At 34.7% G+C, this 27,393-nt stretch overlaps 1 protein-coding gene across 3 annotated transcripts in view; it reads left to right on the forward strand.

The window, feature by feature from the left end:
• Positions 1-27,393, forward strand: part of NLGN4X (neuroligin 4 X-linked) — a 482,117-nt gene that overhangs the window by 256,658 nt on the left and 198,066 nt on the right. For 2 of the 3 annotated variants that reach the window (XM_069072830.1, XM_069072831.1), the window contains exons 4-5: positions 7,310-7,369; positions 10,966-11,118. In XM_069072830.1, the coding sequence (XP_068928931.1) occupies positions 7,310-7,369; positions 10,966-11,118 (213 nt within the window). The remainder of the gene's footprint in view (positions 1-7,309; positions 7,370-10,965; positions 11,119-27,393) is intronic. The other variant, XM_069072832.1, reaches the window with a different exon arrangement.

A 27,393-nucleotide genomic window follows, 5' to 3' on the forward strand; every position in this document is an offset into this window, starting at 1 on the left:
ATTCCTAAATCACAGAGACCAAAACACAGAATCACAGACTCCTAGAGTGGTAAGGATTATGAAAAGTTATCTATTTTAACCCTTTCCCAATGATGAACCCCATTTACAATCTCCTCAAGAAGTCATTGTTCAAATTCTTTTTTGAATCTCTTCAGTGATAGGGGGATCACTGTTTAATGGAGTATCTCATTCTGTTGATGGAGAGCTCTTGTTAGAAAATTTTATCTTGCAAACTCTACTAAGCTTTCAGCTTGCAAGTAAGCTCAAGCCTGAACCACAGAGGTTCAACTCTTGTGAAGGGCAATATATATGTAAATAACATCATCACATATGGAATGCTTTTGTTCAGTTACTATCTCAGTACCCATAAAAACCACTTCACATGTCAATGTAAATTCTTCAAACTGAAAACTATTCTTAAACACAGTCAGGGGTGGGGGTAAGGAAGGTAATACAAATTACCTCTTCAAGAAAAGAAAAATAACTTTTGGTTTTGAAAATAAGTGACTGTTTAATGCTAAGTTTTGCGCAGAGCTCATCTCTCTCCACCACTTGAAATGCTAATCAAATTTTTTAATTTTGTTTAAGTGTGACAGGATTAATTTTGCTCTCCCTGAGATCAAAGAACCTTTCAGCAGCTTCTCAGTTGCTACCTATGAGAGATCATGGAATAACATGAGGGCCAAATAAGGAGCCTATCATTGAGACTTGGTATTTCTATTTTTATTGCTATCTTTTAAAAAAATAGATTAATTCCAAAAGACTTCCACGCTTAATATGGAAAACTGATTTTTCCCCTGCTGCCACAATTGGTTTTCCAGAAATGGAGGAAGGGAGGACTGTGAAAGGAGAAACCGCATCAAATATGTGAAGGAAATTAATTCAGAGCATGTTGGGAAAACAGGAAACACCAGACTCTTATGCTGATATATGACGATGTTGTAGATGATAAAAATGCCTCAATAACACCATGATTGTTCAATAAATTACAGAAAATCCAACATTAGTTTTGTAATTAAAGTAGCTTTACAGTTATGCATTTTCCCCTCAGATTCAAATAAGAAAATAATCATTTTCTGGAACTTGGGAGGACAGTTAGCATATCAGTTTAAATCCCATATTGTCAGCTTTAAGAGGGTCCTTTTGTGGCTTTTTAAATCATTGCAGCTAAAGGCTATTAAGACATAGGTTTTGTGTGCATTATGTATCTGCATAGACATTTTAATAAAAATGTGTTTGGTGCTTTCATTTAGAGTACTGAGTAAAGCAGTGTTCTTGCTTGATTGATGGATGTTTGGTCTTTGACTGGGTAAAGGAAAGTCTTTGACTGCCAGTTATTGTAAGGAGATGTTTGAGAGGAAAGAAGCCTATTTGGTTAATTTCAGGTGAGAATTTTTGAGCCTGCAGTTTATTTCTCTTCTTGTACTGTGACAGTGGTCTTGTGTGGTTATTGATTTAAAATAATCATGTTTGGAAGACACATGGGAAGAGCTAGGTTACTGATATTCACTCAAAACAAAACAGAACAATAATCCAGAAAGCTACAAGGAATATGGTATTCAGGAAAGAAAACATACTCTGGTGTCTGCTGGTTTACCATTACCATACTATCATTACATTGGTAGAACTCTGATTTCATTTTAGTATCACATAGTGTTAAAGATTATTGGTCAGCATATTTTTGATCTAGTAGTTTGAATAGTAGTTCTCCATTTACAGATGTGGAAACTGAGCTATGACCAAGTCATAATATGCCCACATCTAATTGAGGTTTTTTTTTGATGGGATTCAAACTCAGGTTTCTTTTGATTCCAGGTGCAGTATGCTTCACTGTAACCACTGGCTCAAGCCATGTTCCTAGATCTGCCACCAAATAGCTTAGTTATTTCTGGTAAAGTCAGCTTAATCTTTTTGTCCATTTAATCATTAGTAAAGTAATAGGGTTGTTCTAAGTGATTGCTAAAATCTCTTCTACTTTTAAAATTCAGTGACTTTTTGAGAACAGAATCTTCCACTAAGGAGACATTTTATTTTAATTGATGACATGCCACTCTTTGGGCTCTCAAAATCTTCATTGGCATCTTAAAAAAGAAGCGCCCTTTGGATAGATTTTTTTCCCCTTGACATAGGCCCTTTTTTTGGGTGAAAAATAGCCTCAGAAAAACTTAACATATGTAACCTGGGCTCTCCAGAGAAGATAGATTTTTCTAGGTTAGAAATACTTTTGCAGTATAAATCCCATGATGTATTGTATGTCTCTTGTCCTACCAGGGGTGTAGATAATTTCAGAGTGGTTTACCACCAGGTTCATTGTAGATTACCTGATACTTGGAATTCATTTCCTCCTTACTTCCTTCTCGTAGGATAACTAGCATGAAAGCTCAGATCAAATATTTATCATTTCTTTTCCTCTGTCATACCCCAAAGGGACTGTAAAATTTTAATCTCTAAAACAGTTTTTTCTCTCCCTTTTCTCTTAAAGACCAACCTTAACTTCAAATCACACTGGGTCTCTAAATCACCCTCACTCTGCTCTCACTGATTGGCCAGTAATAGGTTCCTGGCTTGAGTTTACTTGGTCATTGTTTGGACCCTGATTGGGTCAGAATGAATGTAAAAAGCAATTGTTTCTGTTTTGGCCAGGGATCTTCCCCTCCCAGATCTTTTTTTTTTTTTTAAGAGGCCATTCTTTTCCTCGTTTCTTATTAAGCATTAGTCACTGAATAGGGTTGCCCCAGTTAACGGAGACATGTTAAAGACCTTGCCTTGAAAAGGCCAAAGTGAGTGGGGGGGGGCAGGTGGCGAAGTGAATAGAGCACTGGTCTTGGAGTCAGGAGGACCCGAGTTCAAATCCAGCCTCAGACACTTAACACTTAATAGCCATGTGACCTTGGGTAAGTAGCTTAACCTCAACTGGCCTCCAAAAAGCCAAATAAAATAAAATAAAAGGCCAAAGTCCCCCACTGCATCCTGGGTCATCTCCAGTTGTCCTGTTCCGTATCCAGCCACTGGACTCAGATGGTTCTGGAGGTGAAGGTGAGGCTGGTGACTTTGCACAGCCTTCCCTCATTTAAATCCAATTCACTTGCATGTCATGGCATCACCTCCTTGGTGTCATGATCTTCTTCCAGAATGAAGGACTAACAGTAAGCAACAAGGTCTTTCCTGATCCCTACCTCGCCTGCTCATCTTCCCTTCTCCAAATAATTCTGTACTTACTTTGTATAAATGGTGTATGCCTTCTTGTGTATGCAATGTTTCCCCTGCAGGATGCCTGGGATGCAGAAAGAGCCACTGCCAGCTAGGGTGTCTTGTGCTTTTTGTCCTGAATCCTCACTACCACCCCCAGGTGATCTCAGAATCCAACCTTGAAAGGATGAGGATGCAGAAATATGGGAAGACCTACTATTGGAATTACCCTACACTTACCTTCTTCTTTACCCTGGCTTGTAGATTTAGATGCTATGCCAGCATTTACCCAGGATGGTCCCACGCTTTTTCATCTTCACTTTTCTGAGATGTATGATTGATCACATGGTTTGAATGAGATGAAAGTCATCAAACCCATTCCTTCTGAAGTGATAGAGAACCTCTAGGTTTTACCATCTGACACTACCTTCAGAGACCCTCCAGCCCTTGCCCTGCTTCTGTTCCCTGCAGTCCCTTAGCCCTGTTTTCTTAATAACTTCAGCTAAGGACCTTTGAGTCAAGCCACCTAATTTGCCATCGAATCCTTAGTACATCTTAGTGTTTCCACATACCCTGCATATAAATAAATGTTTCTTTATGCAGTTTCCTCCAAGTAAAGTATGATCTACTTTACAATAGGGAGCATCAAACTTTGTATTTGTATCCCTGGACCCAAGCACAGTGTTTAGCACATAACAAGTGCTTAATATTTTTTTCATTCACTTCATTCATTCATTTATTAATTGATTTATTAATTCATTTCCCCACAGACTTCTTGAGGAGAAAGACTTTTTTTCTATCTTTGTATCCCAGTTCCTAACACAATGCCTACATATAGTACATGTTTGGTAAATGCTTTTGATTGATTTTTGGCAGAAAATACAATTTATGATTTTTAAAACTAATCTTTCACAGTAGATAGAGTGCTGGGCCCAGCAGTCAGGAAGACTTCTTCTTGAGTTCAGTTTTTTTTTTTTTTTTGCCTTTTGGAGGGCAGTTGGGGTTAAGTAACTTGCCCAAGGTTACATGGCTAGTATTTTTGTGTGGGTGTTAAGTGTCTCAGGCCGGAACCAAACTCAGGTCCTCCCGACTCCAGGGCCAGCGCTTTATTCACTGTGCCACCTAGCCGCCCATCTTGAGTTCAAATTTGACATCAGACACTAGCAGTGTGATCCTGGTCAAGTCACTTGCCCCTGTTTGCACAAACTTCCTCATCTGTGAAATAATCTAGAGAAGGAAATGGCAAACCATCCCAGGATCTTTGCAAAGAAAACCCCAAATAAGGTCATGAAGAGTTGGACACAACTAAAAAATTACTGAACAGAACAAGATTGATGTTCGTGTGCCTTTAAAATAGTCAGTTAAGTCTTATGTGTCTTTAAAATTTTGTTACTTAACTACATAGATATCTTAAGTATATATTTGGGCATTCTTCTTGTCTTCTAAATAACAGTGTTTTCAGTGCCACTTCCATGTTTTCCCATACTATATATTGGGTCTTGAGGTAGTAGGGTCCAGAGTTGATTATATTATAACGAGTATTCAGGAGAGATTGCACAGTAATCATCCATGTGAGAACTAAACCCAATAGATTATTATTGTTTGCTTCTAGTCACATTGATTAGTTTTGTGTGCTAAAAGTACAACTCTAAGGCCTCAATATCTTCTAGCCTTTTCCAAGCTTTTTTTTCTTTGCCATAGGCATAATCCTCCCATCAGAACCACCTGGACTCTGACCCTAGACTTCTAAGTTGTGATTGGTGAACTATTTCACCTTATTATGGCAACAATTTGGCCTCCATGTAACTTTTTGGCCATTTCCAAACTATGCTGTGCCCTATGTTAACTTTTCCCTCTTCAGCTTCTGACTTCCATTTTTGTGTTGTCCTATCCCATTAGAATTTATGCCTTGAGAGCAGAGCACAGAGAGAGGGAGATGGCAGATGGGGGTGGGAATGGAGGAGGGGGCAAAGGGAGGAAAGTGGAAGATGAGAGATTTTGTAAAGGATTGGGGAGAACAAGTTGTCCCAATATATGTTTGAAAGTTGGATTCTAGAAGTGAATTAAATATATATACACACACATATATATTTGAAAAAGTTAGAAACCTTTTAGAATTGATTCAGGGAGCGATTTTGCCAGGTAGATTGAAGTAAGAAAGTTTCATTTTTTATTTTTATTTTTTAAGTCTTCAGCACATAGTAAGGACTAAATAAGCACTGAATGATTGATTATTAAAATAGGAGCCCTATTAGTTTTTTAAATAGCTTCATTCTAGAGACCCATTCCATTCCATAATTCATGTCATGTTTAACCCTAAAGGGTAGTTTTCTCTTCTCCTAATACTTTAGTTTAGTTTATTTTTTTAAATGGAAAAGCAAATTAATAAAAAATAATTGAGGTTAATTCTTTTTAAAAATTGTTCTTTGTGATATACACATTCATTTGATATTTTTTATTAGAAGAATCTGTTTCAAATAAGTCAGTTGTCTTAAATCATTGATATATAGGTAAAAAGTATACATGAGGCAATATTAGTTTGAGAAGTGGTACTCAACAAGCAAAGTAGGATAGCTCCATATGGTGATGTATAAAAGGAAACCCTTAGCAGTATTATAGCAATTAATTATTTTTAATTGATATTGATCATTAGAAAAATTAATATTCAGAAGTGTAAACAACATTGTAGCCCACAAATTGGCTTTTTAATAAAAGATGTATTCTTCTATGGACACAGTCACTATGGCCATGTCTGTATGAAAGGAAACAAATACAATTTTGGCAAGGGGATAAATTTTTATATACAGCTGTGTTTTTCCTGGAGATCAAACTCTCTTTTGTTTTCTGGAATTTGTCCCCGAATCTGTTTAACCTTTAAGAATTTTGATCATTTTGAGAAAGCTTTAAATATGAAAGTTGCCCAATTTCCTAGCAGTATATGAAACTCCCTCATTATCTGTAAAACATTAACGTTGAAGGAAGGAGGGAAAGGACAGGGAAGATTTGGTTCAAATGTTGGCTCATTATAAAACCAGTTAATGTTAATCTAGACATATGTATATTCCAGATATAGTCTAATTTTAAAATGCAAAGGAAAATTGAGAGTTGAGCCAATTACCCAAATAATTTCAGTAAAAAAATGTCTCCACCATATATCTATTTCATACTAGAGCAGCATGAATCTTTTTGTGTTTTATTTTATAATTGTATCAATTCTCTATTTGATTTTTGCATGCAATAGAAATGTGAAAAACATGTATACATGTGGTGTGATCCAGGTGAGTATATTTTCTATTAACAAAGCTCCTCAGTGGGGGAGAAAAGGGTTATAATTATTTCTTATCATTTGCCACACCAGTTCTTTTTAACCTCCTCAGTTAAACAATTATTTCTCAGATACAGAACTTTCCCATGTATAAAATTTGCATTTCTATCAAGCAAAGAATTATTGAGGGTTTGTTTTCCCTCTGCCTTGTGACTTAATGCTTCCTAAGGATTAAAGATAGAATGAATCAGTTTCATGACTGGCTTCAAGCATTTTAAAATTTTACACTTTCAGAAAATTGAGATATTTATTTAATCTTATTAAAAGAATTCAACTCATTTAGTCTCAATAAGTCCTTTTTGCTTTGCATCGCTGTCATATTGTGAAATATATTTTATTCCACTTTTGTCTTACATTATAATCAGAGTAAATTCAGTGACATTACAAAACTTGACAAATGATAAAAGTTGGAAAAAACAGAAAACGGCATACATCAATCATGTACATTTCGTACTGTTTAAAACTTTAATATATTGAATAGCTTGGTTTTACCTTTTTTTTAATCTCCCATTAACTTTGCTTTTGTGGTAATCACACTTTTGAACCCCCAGATTACATTTTCACAAGATATATTATGTATATATTTTTAAAATAACATTTTGAATTTGTTCTTGACATCTTTATGTTTATATGCATTTTGCATCCTTTTTTTTGAAATTCAAATGTAACAGATTTCAACTTTTTGTGTTACATTTTTCTTTTTTTGGCTAGTATCTCTCTCTTTTAATTTTTTGCAAAACTCTTGTTTTTGAATTCTCTTTTTTCCCTTTATTTTCCTCCTCACTATGACCCCAGGAGCCAACACAAAGAAAAGCGCAGATGATATAACCAGTAATGATCGTGGTGAAGATGAAGGTATTTTTTGTTTTTTCAAAGCTCAACCTTGATGCATGACTATGATTTTTTTTTTTCATTTCAACATCCTTTTCCTCCCTTATTTGAAAAAAGGAAAGTACATTTTAATGTACTACAACATTTCTTCTTGTATGGAGACCATTTTCATTTTTTAAAAAATTCCCAGTTGCCATAGAGAATGACTTCTGTATTCTTATGATTTTGTCAAGGGTATTGCTAAAGTGTATAAATAAATAGCACAATATTATTTCCAACAAATTTTTTAAACTATTACACAGGAAGAGAAAGTGGAGTTTTAAAACATGCATGTGTACTCCCTTTTCTTCCTTGCAAAAAGTTATTTTGTAAGTGCTCACACCTTATATTTTGAAATGGTGACCTGCTCTTTCCTCTTTAACTACACATTGTAAATTATAAAATTTTAGGATTCTGAAATAGTCTTAAAAAAAACTTCAGGTATACAATGTTTTCTTTTTCCAAGTACCTTGGTTCTAAAATGGAGTATATATGAAAATTATATGGTTCACAGTGAAGTACACCAAAAAGTGTTTTAATGAGATGTTGTTATTTCTTTCAGGACTATTTTCCTTAGCAGAATTTTTAAAAAAAATAGGGATTTCTAAGAATTTACAGAGGTCAAAAAGCTAGCTATACTCTTTCCCCCCCTTTTTTTTCTTTTAGCTATTTTGAAAATACATTTTGTTGAAATATTTTGTAGCTATGAAAAATTTTTTTCTTGAAGGATCCCAAATTTTATGACATACTATATACCAGAGGTGAAATGCAACCATTTTTTTTTAAAGATGGAAAATATGTGGAAGTCAAGCAAGCCACTAGTACATTACATTCTGCCCCTTGGCATGACAAATGATTTTTGTTTTAAACATAATAAAGTTAACCCTTACTTGTAGAAGATGTGTGGCAATAGAACATTTCTCTTACCTCAATAATAAAATACCTGGAGCTCACTTTATTTACCACGAAGAATGAAGGTCTTTGGTAAACCTCTGGTTCTAGGGTCAGAAGATAATTTAAAGCTGGTAAATGGGATGCTGAGTTATCCCTGCTGGCATGGTGGACTCCTTCCAGGTGCTATTTTATCAATCGCTGCCCTTGTTGATTTCCTCCATAAATCAAGAACTGGGTGAGGAAAACATTTTGCCCCCATTGTTCTTTTGCTTGGTCTTTTCTTAACATTATTTCACTGCTGGCCTTAAGTTCATAACCCTGACACTGCCTCCAACAGTTCCATAACCAGTCTTCTATACTCTAGAATAGTATCGTTTGTTACTTCCCTATGTTTACTGCTTAATCTCCCTTGTGGTAGCGAGTCCAAAAACACTATCATTTTACTGCCTGTTGGCGGCAGTTCTTTGGCTCCTCCACGTATTCTCATGATTTTCTTACAATGTTTTTTCTTCCCAATATTATTATTTTTTTTATTTTAAGGTGCTACTTTCAAAATACTCAAAATGCATCCATTACCACTGTAAAAAATATTTTCTGATTGACATTTAAAACCCAAAAGGTATGGTTTATTTGAAACTGATGTGGCATCTGGTTATAACTTCCTCAAGTGAAAGAAAATTCTTGTTCTATTTTTCATTAAAGGTAAGAGCTGTTAATCTGATACACACACACACACACACACACACACACACACACACACTTTCCTTCACTCCTCCTAATGCACTCTACTCATTCCTTCCTCTCAAGTAAATGGGTCAACTTTTGACTATATTAATACTAGTTGGATTAAAATGGGAAATTGATTAGAAAGCATAATGCAATGTATAATAAAGCAACTTAGTTAGCACTTAGGAGAAATATTTCAGCAGTGGATGTTTTTACATGGCTTTGAATTTTCTGTTGCAAGAGTAGTGGAAATTGTTTGTGAATTGCATTATGTATATACACATCACTCTTTCCTGTACCTTACTGTGAACAACATTATAGAGGCACATTTTTTAGCATGTTCTGTGTAGTCCCTAATCTGCCTTTTCTTATCATTGAATAAATGTCTAAATTATATAGTTATAATTTACTTCATAGCTTTAACCATTATAAAGATTCAGTGAAAGATGTGTTCATTTTCCAAGAGGTAAAAAAAAAAAAAGTTTTACATGTGTTTCTCAGTTCAGGAGATCAGTTTAAAACAAACAAATATATTATGTATAATAGCAGATTAATACATGCACAAATATTTGTCCTTATTTGAGAGATTCAATTTATCTGTAATTTTTAGTGTTAAACAGTTGTCTGGGAACATTGAAAGATTAATTAGCTTTCCCAGTGTCACATACCTACTCTACATTAGAGACAGAATTTCTACCCAAGTCTTTATGACTCTTAAGACCCTCCCTCTGTTCACTTTCATATTATTTCTCTTGAATGTCTTTATAGAGATTTAGTTTAATAAATTAAAGACTTACAGAGTACTTCCAGTATACACTCATATAGCACTACGACCAATGTCAAACTGGATGAATGGCCAAAAGAAATTAATTGTTTTAAGTGAGAGAGAGTTAGACTAGATCTCTAAGGTCACTTCCAGATCTAAATACAGTGATTCTATTAAATCAGAGAAAATTATATATGATAGAATTCTCTTATTGTTCTTCATTTTATGTAAAATTAAGTCTGGAATAGCTATTAGCAGGGTGCTGTATTTTCATTAGGCTAAACTATTGATTTTAGCTTTTCAGAAAGACATCCTCAAATTACAATCTTTAGATTTCATTTATCAGAGATAATTTCAAGATATTCTTTGATTATTTTCCTTCAGTGTATAAAAACACATCACTAAGTGTCCATAGTACATGTGCAACAGAGATTTCTATCACCTAAGAAACTCAACATTTACAAAGCCAAATTGAATGAGGGATGTGTTACCATTTGTATTTATATTCAGCATGAGAAACTGTCATCTTAAGAAAAAAAAAAAGAAGACTTTTGGTCAGATAATCATTTTTCTTATAAATTTCCAAACTCTTGAAAGGCTTTGTTTTTATCTTCATCATCTATTATGTGATGAAATCCTTATAAGTGTCCACCATGTCATTTTTTTAAAGTTTTAAACAACTGCTTTTATTCTATGACAAGATGATAGCTATATTTAGATAATTTCAAATTTTGTAATAGCAATTTTAAAATTAATCAAATGATGAATATATTTCATAAATGGCAACTCATGTATATCTCCAAATAATATTACTTGAATTAGACCAGTAGTGAAGAAAAATGTGTCTTAACCTAAATATATTTTTCCCCACAAAGTATCTATACGCACACACACACACACACACACACACACACACACTCACCCCTCTCTTTCTAAAAATTTCTCTGGTTTTCCCAATGAAAGAGAATTTGTAACTATGCATAGCATCATGTGGGCTGTATAACAAAGGCAGAGAATACTAGACTACTATCACTTTCTAGTGTCTCATATAGCACTACAAGCATATAAATGATGATGAGATTGACCCTCTATTGTTAAATGAATTCCTTTCTACATATTTAAGTTAAAGCATGCGATTTGGAAAATAAAATATTGCTTTATTGTATTGTTCTTGCTTGAATCTTTTTTTCCCCAGACATTCATGATCAGAACAGTAAGAAGCCGGTCATGGTCTATATCCATGGTGGGTCTTACATGGAGGGAACTGGAAACATGATAGATGGAAGCATTCTAGCAAGCTATGGAAATGTCATTGTCATAACCCTCAACTACAGGCTGGGAGTTTTAGGTAAGTGGTTCTCATATAATGATAGAAATATGTAATGTGGTTCATTTTGATGGGAATATTTTATTGTCCTTGAATATGTCAACTCCTAGAAAAAATCCTTTTCATCTGCATTCATGATGTTGAATATGCTTTCTTCCTTTGAACTAAAAGTTAAAATCTCAGTGTTGAAGCTTATTTTTATATATATTTTGTTTTTCTAAGACTTAAAAAGGTTGTGTATGATTTTTTCCAAAGTTGATTCTCTCTAAAATTACACTGTCTTTTCATGCTTATCAAATTAAATTAAATTTCACCTTTTCTGCTTTTGGGCCAGTGTTAATGTAATTTTGACAACACCATGTAATATGTCCACATTTAGTAGAAAAAATTGTAAATATCCAGTGAAATTCAGAATAATTTTCAAATACTTTAACATCAGCCCTTTCATAATGTGAGCAAGTCATTAATCAAATTTCCCAATTATTTGTGGATTTGGGAGTTTTGACTGAGATAAATGTGGAATCTGGTTACCTTGACCTACATGATTTTCTATTAAAATCAGTGTTATGTATCATGTGTTTTTATTGGATTTTTTTTTTTTACAGTTCAGAATATGACATTGGTAATGCACATCAAAACTTCAGGGCTTAAATTTGTTGTTGTTTTTTTTTTTAATTTCTCATTCTGTACTAGGTAGAGGAGAACTTGTTTTATTTTTGGAGCAAGACATTTTAGCATTTATCTTTTGTGAGTTAGGGAGTTACTATCCCTAGTTGTGGGGCCTATAGTTGTATTTTAATAATCAGTAACAAAGTTGTCTTTTACACTCATGTTTGGTGGAATATATGTATTATACAATGCATGTGCATTTAAAGGACAGAAAATAAATTTTTAATATTCTATACTATTTGTTGTTGAAAATAACTGTGGTAAATTCCAGTAATAAATGAAATAATTAAAAGATATGCATCCAAATAAGAAACATAATGGTAATTTACTTCATAAATAAATAGACATTATTGAAAGTATATTAAATCTAAAATGCTAATTCTGTTTGTATAGTATTTCATGGTAACCATACTATCAATTTGCACTGTGAATTGAACTAGGCACATAGGAAGAATTGTAGAAATCTTATCTAATTTAAGAATATTGGGCAAAACAGACTACAGATATTCACAGAATTGACCTATTTCAGACAATGTTAAATTATTTGAAATGTGTAAATTTATTTTCAAAATGAAAATAAGACCCTCTTTTCTTTTTTTTTATCTTCCTGCTTCCCTTCCTCCTCCCTCCTCCCTCCCTCCCTTCTTTCCTCCCTCCCTCCCTTCCTTCCTTTCTTCCTTCCTTCCTTCCTTCCTTCCTTCCTTCCTTCCTTCCTTCCTTCCTTCCTTCCTTCCTTCCTTCCTTCCTTGCATTTCCTCCCTCCTTCCTTCCTTCCTTCCTTCCTTCCTTCCTTCCTTCCTTCCTTCCTTCCTTCCTTCCTTCCTTCTCCCCTTTTTCCTCTTCCCTCTTCCCTTTTTAACTCCCTCCCTTCCTTCTTCTATTTGTCATTTCTTTTAGTAGTCTTTTTTTTAAATTATTTTTAAAATGAACCTTTTCCCTTAATTATCTATATACTTTCCAGAATAGTCTGAGTAGTTAAAAGACTTCTTGTTATTGCTTTGGCCTTCTGTAATTGAAACAGGAAATCAAGTTTCTTTTCTTTTCTTCATCTTGCACAAAAGGCCCATTCTAACAAAGAAACAGAGAAAGAGGACAAGCTTGTGGGTCACTTTACAAATCAGTTTCAAAGGGAGCAGTGTATTTTACTGCATGTAGTGATATCAAGTCTTGAAAGAGCCTTTTGGCTCTGTTTTCCAAGTGAAGTTATGCAAAGTTTGCCAGAACTACACAGTATTCTGTTGTACATATGATAAATCTATATTATTAATAATGCTAGATTTCAGGAAAAATGATTTTTCTATGAACATCGATTATTTTAAGAGGGTCTAAGCCATCTCTTAGCATTTTTTTTTGCTTTTAGTATATGAATTATTTCTGTAATAAGCAGGACTAATGTGCCAAAAACTACTTTTTAGAAAAATAAACCTTAAACATTCTCTTATATTAGAAAACTAAAGTATTTTTCTCCTCAAAGATCCAAAATTTCTCTATACTTAAAGGTTTGGGGGTAATATAAGTAGTATCTTTGGTAAAGAATGAAAAGAGGTTTAGTCAGGCTTCAGGCAAGTTTTTTACATTTCATGGACCTGCTACTGTGGAGAGATAACAGATACTAAATAACAATTTTTAAAAAATTTAACCCAGTTAAATACTATTGTGTCCACTATTGGTTAGTTGTATGGTTTCAGAATTTTTTAAGGTTTCATTGTTCATTTCAGTCAATGGACTTTAGATATAAGATATTTGTAAAAACAAAATCCTTTTTACTGTTCATTACTATATTTTAAATACCTATCAGATATCTGTGTATTTTAATGAAAAGTCATAAAGATTTGGAAAATATAATATTTCCCATTCATGTACAAAAATGTGCATGTATACACATTATTATGCAGGTATATGTAAATATTGTGTATACATTTGTTGTTTATTCTATATAATATGTATCCTGAATGTGATATAATCATATATATATACTACAGTAAGCTATGTCATGTAATTTATAGAAATTATAATTTTAAAAGAGTTTATATATGTTTTAAGCTTTATTTCAGAAAATACATTCTCATATTAAGGACCACATGTTTTTGTATATAGTAGCAAAATTAAAATTAAACCAAATGAATGGCAAAATAAATTCTAAAGAAATTTTGTTATCAGAAAGGATCTCAGGAGACCTGGGTTCTAATTCTGTCTCTGGCCCTAAGCAGTCCTCTGACTACAACTGGGCTAACATTAGCTTCATAGGCCCCATTTGCAAAAAGAAGGGGCTAGATTAGATTATCTCTGAGATAATTTTCTTCTTAGCAATTCTATGGCCATGAAATTTAAATCCTGTTTGTGTATCTCAATTTGTCTCTTCCTGAATTAAAAAAAAAATGACAAACCAAATCAAAGTGGAATCAACTAAAATAATTGATATAATAAGTGATAGAGCAAAAGTAAATAAGGCTTGGTTTGCTTTCCAGTACATAGATGTTTTGCTATTATTTTTAAAGGTGTTATAGCTCACTAAACTCCTATTCTCACTAATTTAACAAACTCCAAGAGTTCAAAACTTAGCCCCTAACAATAGAGTTTCCCTTTGTCTTTTGTTTAGTTTAGCATTTGAAATGACCAGGTAAAATAGTGATGGTGCCCATGGAGGTGGTTGGGTAAGATGGGGAGACTGATACTCTGCCCTGAATATCTCATATGCATGTAATGAACATAAAATGGAATAACAAAAGTAAATGCAATCTGTAAACTGTGATGCTCCATAAAAGGGTAAGTTCTTATCATCTTATGTTGTGGACTTTTTACTTGGATCTTAGCTACCATTATGCAAACTCCTTTCATTTTCAAAAATGTGGGTGTTCACTGCTGTCTGCCTATTGTGACTGTCCAAGAAAGTCAATATTTCTATATCAATGGTCTATGATCCCATATTCATACTTAGTGTTTGACCTACAAAATTCTACTGTATATATTTAAATGCTTTTCCTTTTTTTTGTAATTACATGTAAAACCTGGAGGTAAAAATAGTTCTACTACTCAAACTCAAGTTTTGTCCAAGTGTTTGATGCATATTTCTCACAGATACCTAAGATTAGGTTGTTTCTTGGAGTTGTTTCACAGGCTGTTAGGACATAGTATTTGAGATTTAATTCTGTATGTTCAATTTTGTTTTCTACTCCACCTCACTTCTCAGCAGTTTCCTCTGTGTCTTGCTCCTCAGAAATGCTGTGAAGCATTTGTGGGATGTGAACATGACTTGAAAATATTTTTCCCCTATCCTTTATCCTTCCCTCCAACATGCCAAAACCAACTGTTACGCCCCAGACGCACAATTAATCAAGCTCAGCTTGTTATTTTCCAATTCCTAAAGAGTTGTATCTTAAGGAATAAGATGTTTCAGGACTGGTAGATTAATTCTATGCCCTTACTCACATCAGTGCCCTCACATCTCTTGTCATTTAATATTCATTATGGTTTATTAGTATGATTAATGGATTAATGGGAAAAGATGATATCAGAAGCAGTAATAAATTTGTGTCCAACTCCAGGATCTGATGCCCATATTCTTGCAGAGATGAGAAGATTTCTGGTTATCTATACAATTGTACCTATCCTCTAACAATTCTTATTTATCAGACCTTTTAAAAAGCGCTCATTGGATACTGAGGTTTAAGGGGAAGAGGGATCCCTTAAAATGTTAGATAAGGGCAGTTACAGTGATTAGAACACTGGACTTGAACTCAGAAAGATCTGAGTTTGAAATATGCCATCTACACTTAACTAGCTATGTGACCCTTGGCAAGTCACTTAATTTCCCTCAACCTCCATTTCCTTTTCTGGAAAATGGGGACATTAATAAAACCTACCTTATAGGGTTATCATGAGTATTAAAAGAGTTAACATAAGTAAAAGTCTTTGTAAATCTTAAAGAACTATGTAAATGATTTATGCTTTTTATTATTATTATTAATTATTAGCTTTTCTGCTATTGTAGAACTTATAAGTTTCATATTGTGAACCAGATCCAAATGACAATAGTCCAGTATTTCACCTTTGAGGCTTACAATGTGATAATGCACCATGAATAATAACATAGAAATGAACCCAATTTTATTTGATAGAATAAAAGCATCAATTTAAAATAATATGAAGTTAAAAGAAACTGTTACTCAGCTCTGAAAATCCACCTTACTGGAAGGCAATAGTAAATAGCTCAATTTAAGGCTTAAGCATCTAACACTATTAGTGACAGAGCAAAAAAACAAAAATAAAACCACTTTTGAAGGGGTAGGCAAGTTCATTCATTAACTTGAGCAAAGACCCAGTATGTAGAATTTTAGATGGAGCTACCCATAGAAGAATGATAAGAAAGTGAAGGCTAGAAAAAAAGCAGCTACAAATCTTTTTTTTTTTTTTAATAGTGAAACCTTCCATTCCTGTCTGTAGCAGCCCCCAACAGAAAGCAGCTTCTGCCACTAGAAAATCTACACAAACACAGATAAGACATAATATATGCATTAGAGGAGTTAAAAACAAAGCACTATGAGAGGTCCAAGGAAGATGATCAGTACCAATAAGAGAAACTGGTAAATGTTTCATGGAGGAGGTGAGATTTGAATTGGGTTTTAAAGGATAGACAAATTCCATTGTCAGAGTGGCAGGAAGGATTTTATAGCAGAAGAACCAACATTAAATGTGTACAAGCAGGAAAGCTCATATCATATTTTGTCATCTTTTGAGGATGAGAAAAGACAAATTTGACTAGAGGGAAACAGTAATGAGATGACTGAAGTGCAAGATTATGGAAAGCCTTGAATGTCAAACAAAAAATTGAATTTTACTTGTTAAAAGAGGGTTAATGAATATTTCTTGAGTAAAAGAATGCGATAAAGTGGCACAGTGAATAGAGCACTGGCCCTGAAGTCAGGAGGACCTGAGTTCAAATTTGGCCTCAGACACTTATCACACTCACTAGCCCTATGACTTTGGGCAAGTCACTTAACCCCAATTTCCTTCCAAAAAGGAAAAAAAAAAGAGAATGCAATAACTTGTTATTCTTTGCATTTTCTCCCATTTTTGTTTTTCTTGCTAGGAAATTTGTTTTGATCAAATTTGGTAAGAATTCCATTTGATCCTGAGAAACAGATACTGAACCCTTTTGTGGGGCTGATAAATAGCAGGGCTTATAAATGTCATCTGATTGAGGGGGGCTCATCATTTCTTAGCACAGAGGTGGAAAATACTGTGATGAAAAAGTTATGATCAGTCAACTAGGAATTTCCTAGAGCTTCTTTTTGCCCTTGCCTGCAGTGGCCTTGACCTGATGCTCTGCAAACCCCTCACGTCAACCCGCTGATATGGAGGCTGTCTGGTTGTGCTCTGATAAGGCATTGAGGAGCTTACTACCAGGTATCAGCATCTGAAGACATACACAGCGCAGATCAGAAACTGTCAGCAGATAGAGCACTTGTTCATGTGTTTTCTCACATTGCATATGAGTGACTGATGAGTTCATACAGATTTTTCAGGTATTTTCCTCCATAGTACCTGCTGTTGCTTCCTCATAAATGATTCCAACTCCCAGTTTCTTGTACCAGCCAGGTCACTCTCTCCATCAGTACCCACTCATCTCAAAAATAACTTGCCATTCACACATTATGATCCAGTATCTCTTTGAACTGTCAAATGCCTCGGTTCTTTCCACATTTACCAAATCAGAGAGTGAGGCCCTCCACTCTGGGACCCATTTGTTCTGAGGGTACACAGACCTTGTTTCATCTTCATTTGGAGCTCTTGCTATAATTTCCATGTATAGCATTTTTCTTGATCCTGAGACATGTGGCCATCAGTCTGTCCATTTTTCTGAGCCTCGGCTAAGAGAATGGAGGTGGGCTATGAGGCAAAGGAAAAGCCAGAGAGACAAATTTCTAGGTGATTAATAAACAATTTATTATTTAGGCTAGCTGATAATCAATAAATTGATGGTCGGTGGTCTCTCTCAGTAACCACAGACAAAACCATGGAGATCATCAAATGCTTATTAACTACCTTTGGAAAAGTGGGTGCACCTGACAGGTGGAGATCAATCCTGATTGTTGGAGTGGGGATGGACGTGTTAACAATGAGGTGGGCTAAAAGTGGTCAGCAACTCCAGCTGACATCTTGACCTGTTCAATAGACAGGCACCTCCTGCACTCTAGACAAAGGAATCTGTCTTCAAACTAACCACTTTCATGGAACAATAGTGTGAGCTTAATGCTTTAGGGCCAGAGTTTCCTTAGATTAGATTCTATTTACACTTTAATCACTTAATACACTTAATTTTACTTTAAGCTTTTCTAATTGGGTGAGGTTACACCCAAGATTGAGGAGAATGTTCCTGGAGCATTAGGTCAATCTCATCATTAGCTCTGTCCCTCAGGGACTGATAGATATACAAGGACTGGTCCCTAAATGGGGAAATAGAAAGGAAAAAAAAAACCCTCAAATCGAATTTAGTTATTAGCATAATAGAAAAATGATCATTTCTTCCAGCTGTACTTGTCAAGGAATAGGGATATGAGGAATAGGGATAAGTAGGAGATCCTTTGCTGCTTTGAGACTTGTTTCTGTGTTTGAAGAGGACCAGGACATCAGGGAGATGATGACATGACTTGCAGTTGACTTTGATTTGAGGGAAGGAGGGTTAGTCCAGGAAGCTTTTGAGGCTCTGCTCAGTGGAACCAAAGCAGAAAGAGGGAATTAAAGCCCTGTATGATAGCTAGAGGGTCATCAATTCCCACTTACTCTACATATAAAAGGACACATCTTGGAGTCAAGAACCGAAGGTTCTTCACCTTCATTTTCAGTAGCTTCTTCCTCTGAAAGGATGTGGCTCACTTGGAAGCATTGACAGAGACAGCAGAAGTGGAGCCCACCCCCTATTTAATATGAAAAGAAAACACAGATTTTTTTCTTATACTCTGAGTACGTGTGCTTCCTGACAGTTTTTCCACAGTATGCCCCACAAACTTTGAAGCCTGAGCCATACCTTGGGTTGGAAAATACCTATCCTGACAGAATTGACTGTAGCAGGTTGCCCATGTAGTCAGACCAATAAAAGTTCCAAGCACTCACACGCAAGGAAGTGGATCTCCACAGTGATGTCTCCTGGGGCTGGAAGTATGTTGGCTGAAATGGCCCCCCAAATCCTAGATTTCTATCTTGTTTGCATTTTGATGGCCTATCTATATTAGCGAAGGGTTGATTTTTAACACCAAGCTCCTGCAGTTTCCTTAAAAGCAAGAATGGTGTCATTTTTGTATTTTAATTATGGATTTTAATGGAATGAACTCTTAGCAACAATCAGTGCTGTTGCAGTGTTGAAAGAGAATTGTGAAATTATTTTTTTTTCTCAGTGCCTGGCATATGTGGGTGTTTAATAAATGTGTTTTTAATTGATTAATTTCATAGTGATTAAAATAACAGACTTGGAGTCAGAAAGGTCTAGGTTCAGATTTTGTATTTGACTTTTACTAGCTTTGTGACCACAGACAGTCTAAACCTCTCTGACCATCATTTCCCTCATTTGTAAAATGAAGGAGTTGGACTCTGTATTCCCTAAGGTCCCTTCCAACTCTGAATCTATGTTCCTATGATCCTAACATTGACTTTATTAATTTATAAGCTCAGAAATTTTTGATTAATTTAGTATAGGTTCCAAAAATAAAAATACTTTTTTTTAAAACTAAATGTTTTATTCTTTTATTGCTCATGGCTATAAAGAAAGAAATTTTCTGCATAAACTTTACTTACAGATTTATAATTGTTTAGGCACTTAAGTAAAATAAAACAAATTTTATGGGATATCAACCTACTTCAATAATATTGTTAAGACATTATTGGATTTCCTTCCTTGTCTCTATCTGCACAGATATTTCAGGTAGATCTCAATTCAGGAAAATGTTTATAATATTGAGCAGATGTGACTATTCTGGGTGCTTATGGAACAAATGCCTTTCAAAAAGGTCCCCCCCCCATTTATTCCAATGAAAGGTAGAAACTACAACTATTTATAAAATTGGAATAGAAATACTCGCCATGTTGATTTTATGAAAAGACTGTGAGGGTTTTCCTTTCAAAATAGGGTTACTAGACTGATAAATCAGAAGAATGCTATACATATGATTCACTTAGTTTTTACTAAGCCATTAAATATTGTCTTAAACCCTTTTTATGGACTGAATGTAGATATGAGAGCAACATAATAGCACAGTTAGGTGTACTTAGAATTGATTGAATAGCTGGATTCTGGTCAGTTTTTAATTTTTTTTTATGTCAACTTGGAAGGAAATCACTAATTGAGTGCTCCAGGGATCTATGCTTGACCTTGTCCTGCTAAAGCATTTATCCATGTCTTGAATGAAGTCATAAAAAGGAGATCAAATTTTGTTTTTATACAAGTTAAATGTAGGAGGCAGAAATCCAAATGGTCTTCACAAATAAGTACATTGCACTTAGAGTACCTGATCTCACGCAAGCAGAAATTCCCCTAAGTCTCTAAGGAGGTAAGCTGGAAATCCAGGACATGTTAAGGCAGTTAGTCCCCAATATATCTGCTACTCCCTGTAGTTTCTCTCTCTCTCTCTCTCTCTCTCTCTCTCTCTCTCTCTCTCTCTCTTTACTGGTTTTTCCCCAGTAGGGTCTGGAGCCACTTCTGTCATTTTTTAAAACAGAAAGAAATAAAGTATTTCTTATCCCAAATTCTTACACCACCTCTGCACTGCACAGAAAAAGGCAACATCAAGTTATAATCTTTTCCACCAAGTAGGAGATTCCTATGCAAATGATCCAGACAATAAACCCTGGGTTAAACATTAAATCCAATACACTGAAATATTTTTTTGTTTGTTTTTTTGGAGGGGGAAGGGCAGGGCAATTGGTGTTAAGTGACTTGCCCAAGGTCACACAGCTAATACGTGTTAAGTGTCTGAGGCTGGATTTGAACTCAGGTTCTCCTGACTCCAGGGCCGGTGCTGTATTCACTGTGCAACCTAGCCACCCCTACACTGAAATAATTAAATAAAAGTTAAGTTTTATAACTGAGCTAAAAATAAGCTTTCTAAGTATAAAAATGAGGAGGTATGATTAGACAGCAGCTTTTATGAAAAGTGGCTGGGGGTTTTAAATGGGCCCTATACTCAAAGTTAATCAGTAGTGTGAGACAGCTAGTATGATATTTAGATTAAAAGAGGCATAGTATCTTGTCCTAGGGAATAATAATAGTCCCTGGTCCTGCTACATTCTGAACTGTTAAAATCATATCTGAAGTATTTGTTCAATTCTGGGTGCCATATTTTCAGAAAAATATTGATAAGCTGGAGAGTGCCCAGAGTTAGGGAATGAAGATGGTAAAGACTTTGAGATCATGCCATATACTACTCAGTTAAAGGTATTGGCAATGAAGAATAGATAGCCATTTTACAGCATTGGAAGGGCTGTCATGTGAAAGAAGAATTATTGTTATTCAGTTTGACTACACTGGGCAGAAGTAATAGCCCTGATATAGAAGTTGGTAGAGTGGAAGGTGCAACCGGGCCTGAAGTCAGGAAGACCTGAGTTCAGATCAAACTTCAGACACTTATTAGCTCTGTGACCCTGGGTATGTCACAGCCTCTCCCTGCTTCAGTTTTTTGTTTTTGCTTTTTGGAGGGCAATTGGGGTTAAGTGATTTGCCCAAGGTCACACAGCTAGTTTTTGTGTTAAGTGTCTGAGATCAGATTTGAACTCAGGTCCTCCTGACTCCAGGGCTGCCTGCTTCAGTTTTCGCATCTGTAAAATTGGGATAATAATAGTATCCATTTCCCATGGTTCCTGTGAAAATAAAATGAGACAATATTTGTGAAACTCTTTGCAAACCTTAAAATGATACATAAATGTTAATCATAATAATGAGTTTAGGACACAAAATTTAATTCAATCAATATAGGAAGAAATTTCTTAATTGTATGCTCCAATAAGTAGAATGAGTTGTTTCAAGAACCAGTGAATTATCCATCATGTGTAGTTTTCAAACACAGACTTCCTGAGCCCTTTTTAAATATGTTGTTAAAGCCATTCCCATTTAGGTATGGGTTGGACCCTGTAGCTTCTAGAATGTTTTCCATATCTAAGATTTTATTATTCTATTCCTCTCTCTCTCTTAACGCTCTTGGTTTTAAGGTCCCAGGGTTTTGATCAGTCTTATATCCTATGGAAATATCAAATATCCTTCCTTCTCCTTAAATACCTCAGTTAATGGCCACTTCTGTTTATGGGAATGGAGGTGTAGTTATTTGCCTCATTTACCTATTTTAATATGGTTCAAGACACATATGAGAGTGTTTTGGCCCATGTGTGGCCATATGGCATGTTTGACTTGACCCTTCTGATTATTGATGCAAGTAATGACCTTTCTGATCCTTATTTTCCTCCTTTGTATTATGAAAAGCATTGAAATTAATGATTTCTACTGAACTTTACAACACCAGAAATTCTCATTCACTCTGTCTGTCTCTTTCCACATATATATTCACAAACACATATGTATATGTATGTGACACATTCTCACAATATGTAATACTGTTGCTAGTGATAATCTGGTATCAGTGTAAAACTTGGCAACATATACCTGTGATATTTCCCTTATATTTTTCTTGCCTGACTGGTGACCAATAATATAATTTATGAAATGCCATATGGTTTTGAAGATATTGTTGTTTGCTATGCAGAAGTTTGTGTTAGTGGTTCTTTCTGTACAATCTGTTTCTTTTAACAAACATTTTAATCAAATGGTTTTCATCGAGTTTTTTATACAGAAGCCCACATATGTGTTAAAAAATCTTACTACCTTCAGAGTTTTGGTACTATAATTGAAGACTCTCTTTGGTCACTTAAGGCACTGGAGTTAAATTCAAGTAGAGATGGATACATGCTGACTGAGAAACCCACAAATTAACAGTATAAGTTATATTCTATTTTTATTTATCTTGGTAAATATTTCCCATTTACTACAGGTCAAGGAATTTGACACCTCTGACTTTGAGAATAATTTTCCTCACTATTTGGTGGCAACAAATGTACTGATAATAATGTCTTTTTTTGGGTGGGTGGAGGAGGAGGAAGGTATAGACTTCTAAATAAAGTTTGGCAAACCTTGAGACAAATGACATAATGCAAATCTGATACTTTAAAGCAGAAGTCCTCTCTAAAATGCAGTATATTCTTGGTCACTAGTTGCATAGTGAATTCTTCCTCTGTCTTAAAGATGCCAGGAAAAGGGACTTTTTAATGAGAATAATGGATGTATTAATTATTAGGCTAGCAATTATGATTCTAATTATTTGTTCAATAAATGTGGAAATTAGGCCTTTGGCAGCTATTTTATTCTAGAAGACATACAGGCAAATGGTGTTAGAAAATTGAAAAACCCACCTAACTATCTATCTCTTCCTATCTGACATTAGTCATGAGGGAAACCAGACTACTCATTCAAAGTGTAGGTTTTGCTTTTGTACAGAAGAAATGTCCAATGTATGCCAGCCATATTCCATGATAGTGTTCCTGCTACTATGTTTTTTTGCATGTGAAAAGTAAGTTAAAATGCCATTTTGTTCTGTCTTGTAGCTAAATTTAATATTTAGATGTCATAATTTTAAAAGCCTCTCCTTTCTTTCTTCTCTTTTTATAAACTTCTTGGGAAAGGGAACTGCAAATAATTATCTGTATAAAAACTTGTAAAAAGTTAATTAAAGGGGAGGAAAACTGGGTTACTGTTCTTAGCAAAAACAATTCGTATCTTCATATTTCTTCATGCTTCACCATCAATTTTTCTCAGTAAGCCTTCAAGATAGGCAATGTAAATATTATTAACTTCATATTACAGAAGGAAATGAAGGCTGAGAAAGGTGAAGTACATTTTCAGAACTAGGCTTTAGTTTCCGGTTCATTGCACTTTCCTTCGGAGGATGGTTATACTTTGGACAGAATAAGAAGAATTATACCATAAATTATTGAGGAAATCATAAGTAGAAGAGACTAATATTGGTGTGTGGAAATTAAAAAAAAGAGACAGAAAGATCTAATATATAGAGGCATATAGGATTCAAGTCTAGCTAAGTACTTAGTTCTTGGAGAGAAAGGCAATCAAAGAAATCTGAGGGGAACCATCATAGGATCAGGAAAATTAAAAGTTTTCTTTATTTTCATTTAATTAAGCTTCATAAAGATTTACTGCTTTCCTTAATTTTTTAGCTGCTTAAATAAAATGATTAGCTTTGCATTACTATAATCTTTTCTGTTGTGAACATTAAGACGTATGGTAGACAGAATTGCCACCATCTTGTCTCAGATTAATATGCTACCTTGTACTGTTCTACTCTACTGACACCTGGTGGCAGCACATCCACATTGTAGGACAGAAGGAACATTAAGAATTCTTATATATTTAAAATGAAGTCAGATCTCATCACAGACTTAAGCAATGTGCCTGGTGCTAAGTTTATAAAGGATCCACGACCTCATTGATAATTATTGGGCATTTTATATTTATAGACATTATTCGTGTTTAATCATAGATAACTGAAAACTCTGAACTTTAGATAATTGTATAATTATTCTATCCTGTGGACTTTTTCAATAAATATTTTTTGAGGACATGTGTGTTTGCCACATTAATGGAAGCAGTGTGATACATTAAGAGAGAAGACTTGCTTCTGAAGTTTTGCCATCTTAAAGCTTGTATGGTCTTGGGTAAGTCACTTCTTTTCTTTGGGCCTCATTTTCTTCATTTATAAAGTCTAGGTATTTGGAATTTGGTTATCTCTAAGGTTTTTTCAAAGACCGATATTCTATTAAACACTATTTATTAACTGTATTAAACTTTATTTAAAATATATGGAGGGCATGAGCTCTATAAGAGGTACTTATATTTATATTCAAAGATACTAAGTTTGCCTTTCTGAGAACAAGATCACTTCTTTTGGTTTGGCTTCGTTTGTATTTCATCATTCAGTTTGAGCTTCCTTTAATGCCAGACTAACCATTGACAGTGGGCTGGTTGGAGTGAGAATCCAATCTTTGTCTATACAGAATAAACACTGATTCTCTGGAAAGGATGAGACTTAACCCTTGCTATAAATAATGAGAGCATGAATCCTTGTCTAGATTGACATGGACATTGGGAATGGTTTGATAAGGAATCATTTGAATTGGGAAGATATAACAATAAACTAAATAGAACCTATAGAATCATCTAAGTTTTGCTCATTTTGTCACAGAAACATTTCTATATACTACCCTCCTCATTATCCTATGGAACTTTTACCCCCACCCCCACCTTAAACATGGGGATAAGGATTCAGCTGCATTTAATTGGAATTCCCAAGGGAGGAAACATTCTACCTAAGCAAAGCATCAACTTCTACATAATTTATAATCATTGAGTTATCTAGACAACTTTAAAAGATTAAGTTATTTGAACAGTCATTGATATAGGGACCACAGCCAGTATGTGTCAGAAAAGGAACTTGAACCAAAGTCTTCCTGGCTTTGATAATGGCTTTCTATATAGTACAACAATCTCTCTATTTTAAACATATTTAAGATAAATAATTCTCTCAAGTCAGCTATTGTGTAAATCTCCAAAAAAAAAAAAAAAAGACAACCCAGTTTGATCTGGTTTACCTCGAAAGAAGCACCTTGACATTGTGCATAGGGAATGGAAACTGGAGTCAGGAAGACATGGGTTGCCATGCTTCTTCAGACATTTGTTAGCTATGTGAACCTGGACAAGCAACTTAACTTCCATGTGCCATAATCTTCTCATCTGTAAAAAGAGAGGATTTGTCTAGGGGGCCTTCTGAGGTTCCTTCTGGCTCTAAGTTTACGATACTCTGGTCATATGACCTCTGGCTCTACCAACATTATGAAAATAGCTAGATTCTAATGTGTATATGCATATATTTAGCTATTATATTTGGCAAAAATTAATATATATATATATACATATTCATATAAACCTGTGAATATAAAGGTACACACAAAACATGTCCTGTACACATATATAAACACTATATAATATGTATATAAATGTAGATCTGTACATGTAAGGGGTGCTTAAAACTAAGACTTTGGAGTGTGTGTACAAGTGTGTGTGTGTGTGTGTGTGTGTGTGTGTGTGTGTGTGTGTGTGTTTGCTTTAAAAACTGCCCTGGGAGCTATTTTTTTTTCATACATATACTATATTACCCTAATGATTAAAGCAAGAATTTAATTTGGAGGGGCAGCTAGGTGGCACAAGGAATAGAATTCTGGACCTGGAGTCAGGAGGACCTGAGTTCACATGTGGATTCATACACTCATTAGCTGTATGACTAGGCAAATCACTGAACCTCTCTTTACCTCCGTTTTCTCATCTCTAAAATGGGGATAAACACACCACCAACTTTCCAGGATTGCTGTGAAGAAGAAATGAGATAATGATTGTAAAGTGCTGAGCAGGGTGCCTGGACATAGCAATCACTATATAAAGGTTAGCTATTATTATTTTAAAATTCAAAGCTATTCTTTGCAAAGAAGACTGGGAGGGGAAATTTGCTTTATCTCCTTTGGATGAGGAGCACACAAATGCACACATAAGTGGTCACACTCTTGCAAACCTGGAGATTACTGTTGGTTAGGCAGAAATGCACTTTTCTTTCCACAACTTTCTGTATCATAATATCATTCTCCCGAAGCTTGTCACCTTCTGAGAAATGAATCTTATTTTATGCAAGGCACAGTTCTAAAGTGAATTCATTTTCTTAAAAGGTTGGAATGTTTGAATTATTTTTTCTAAAGTTTAATGGGGAAATGAAAGGTAATTCAGCTTTATACTGTACTAAATGCATATTTTTCAGATAATAGTTCTCACATGTATATTGCATTGGAATGGGGGTGAATGAACTTTTAAGGGAATGTCTTGATTAAGTTTTAATAAAAGGATTTTTTTTGGATAAGGAATTAAATGACTAATGTGAGGTCTACAGTCAATCAAAAGAGATTGGCTTAGCCATCCAGCACGCTAATTTTTTATACTATAGCATGCATTTGAATGGACATCACATTGAATTAGTCCATTAGCACATAAATCTTGGCTAACACTAGCTAAAGATAGGAAATGAGCTGATCCCAAAGTTGAATAGAAAGACAGGCTAGATCAGATTTGAGAAATTACTCAGCATTTTCAGTTTGCTAAAGGGGGAAAAGGTATTTTTTTAAACTCTCATATATTCACCCAGTGATGGTATATGGCTGTAAATCACAGAATATCACAAGATACAAAGAATCAAAATTAAAGGTAATTCAAAGAGCAATGGAAAGACATGTGCTGCACAAGTCCCTCTCCCATATGTGCTAAATGATACAGATATGAAGATAAAGTTTATTTCTTACTTTTAATGTGCGTAGATTACACTGGGAGTTGAGGATGACTGCGACATGTATACAGATGAGAATAATATTAATCAATAAACATTTTTAAAACCCTTTATAGCTGCCAGACTGGCTGCTAGGTGCATGGGGATTTAATGGCAATAGTGGAACAGCCCCTGACCTCAAGTAACTTATATTCTT

Source organism: Petaurus breviceps, unplaced genomic scaffold (genome assembly GCF_028583685.1).
Source record: "Petaurus breviceps papuanus isolate PSGF00001 unplaced genomic scaffold, PetGlider_PUasm1.0 90849, whole genome shotgun sequence".
Classification (NCBI taxonomy): domain Eukaryota; kingdom Metazoa; phylum Chordata; class Mammalia; order Diprotodontia; family Petauridae; genus Petaurus; species Petaurus breviceps.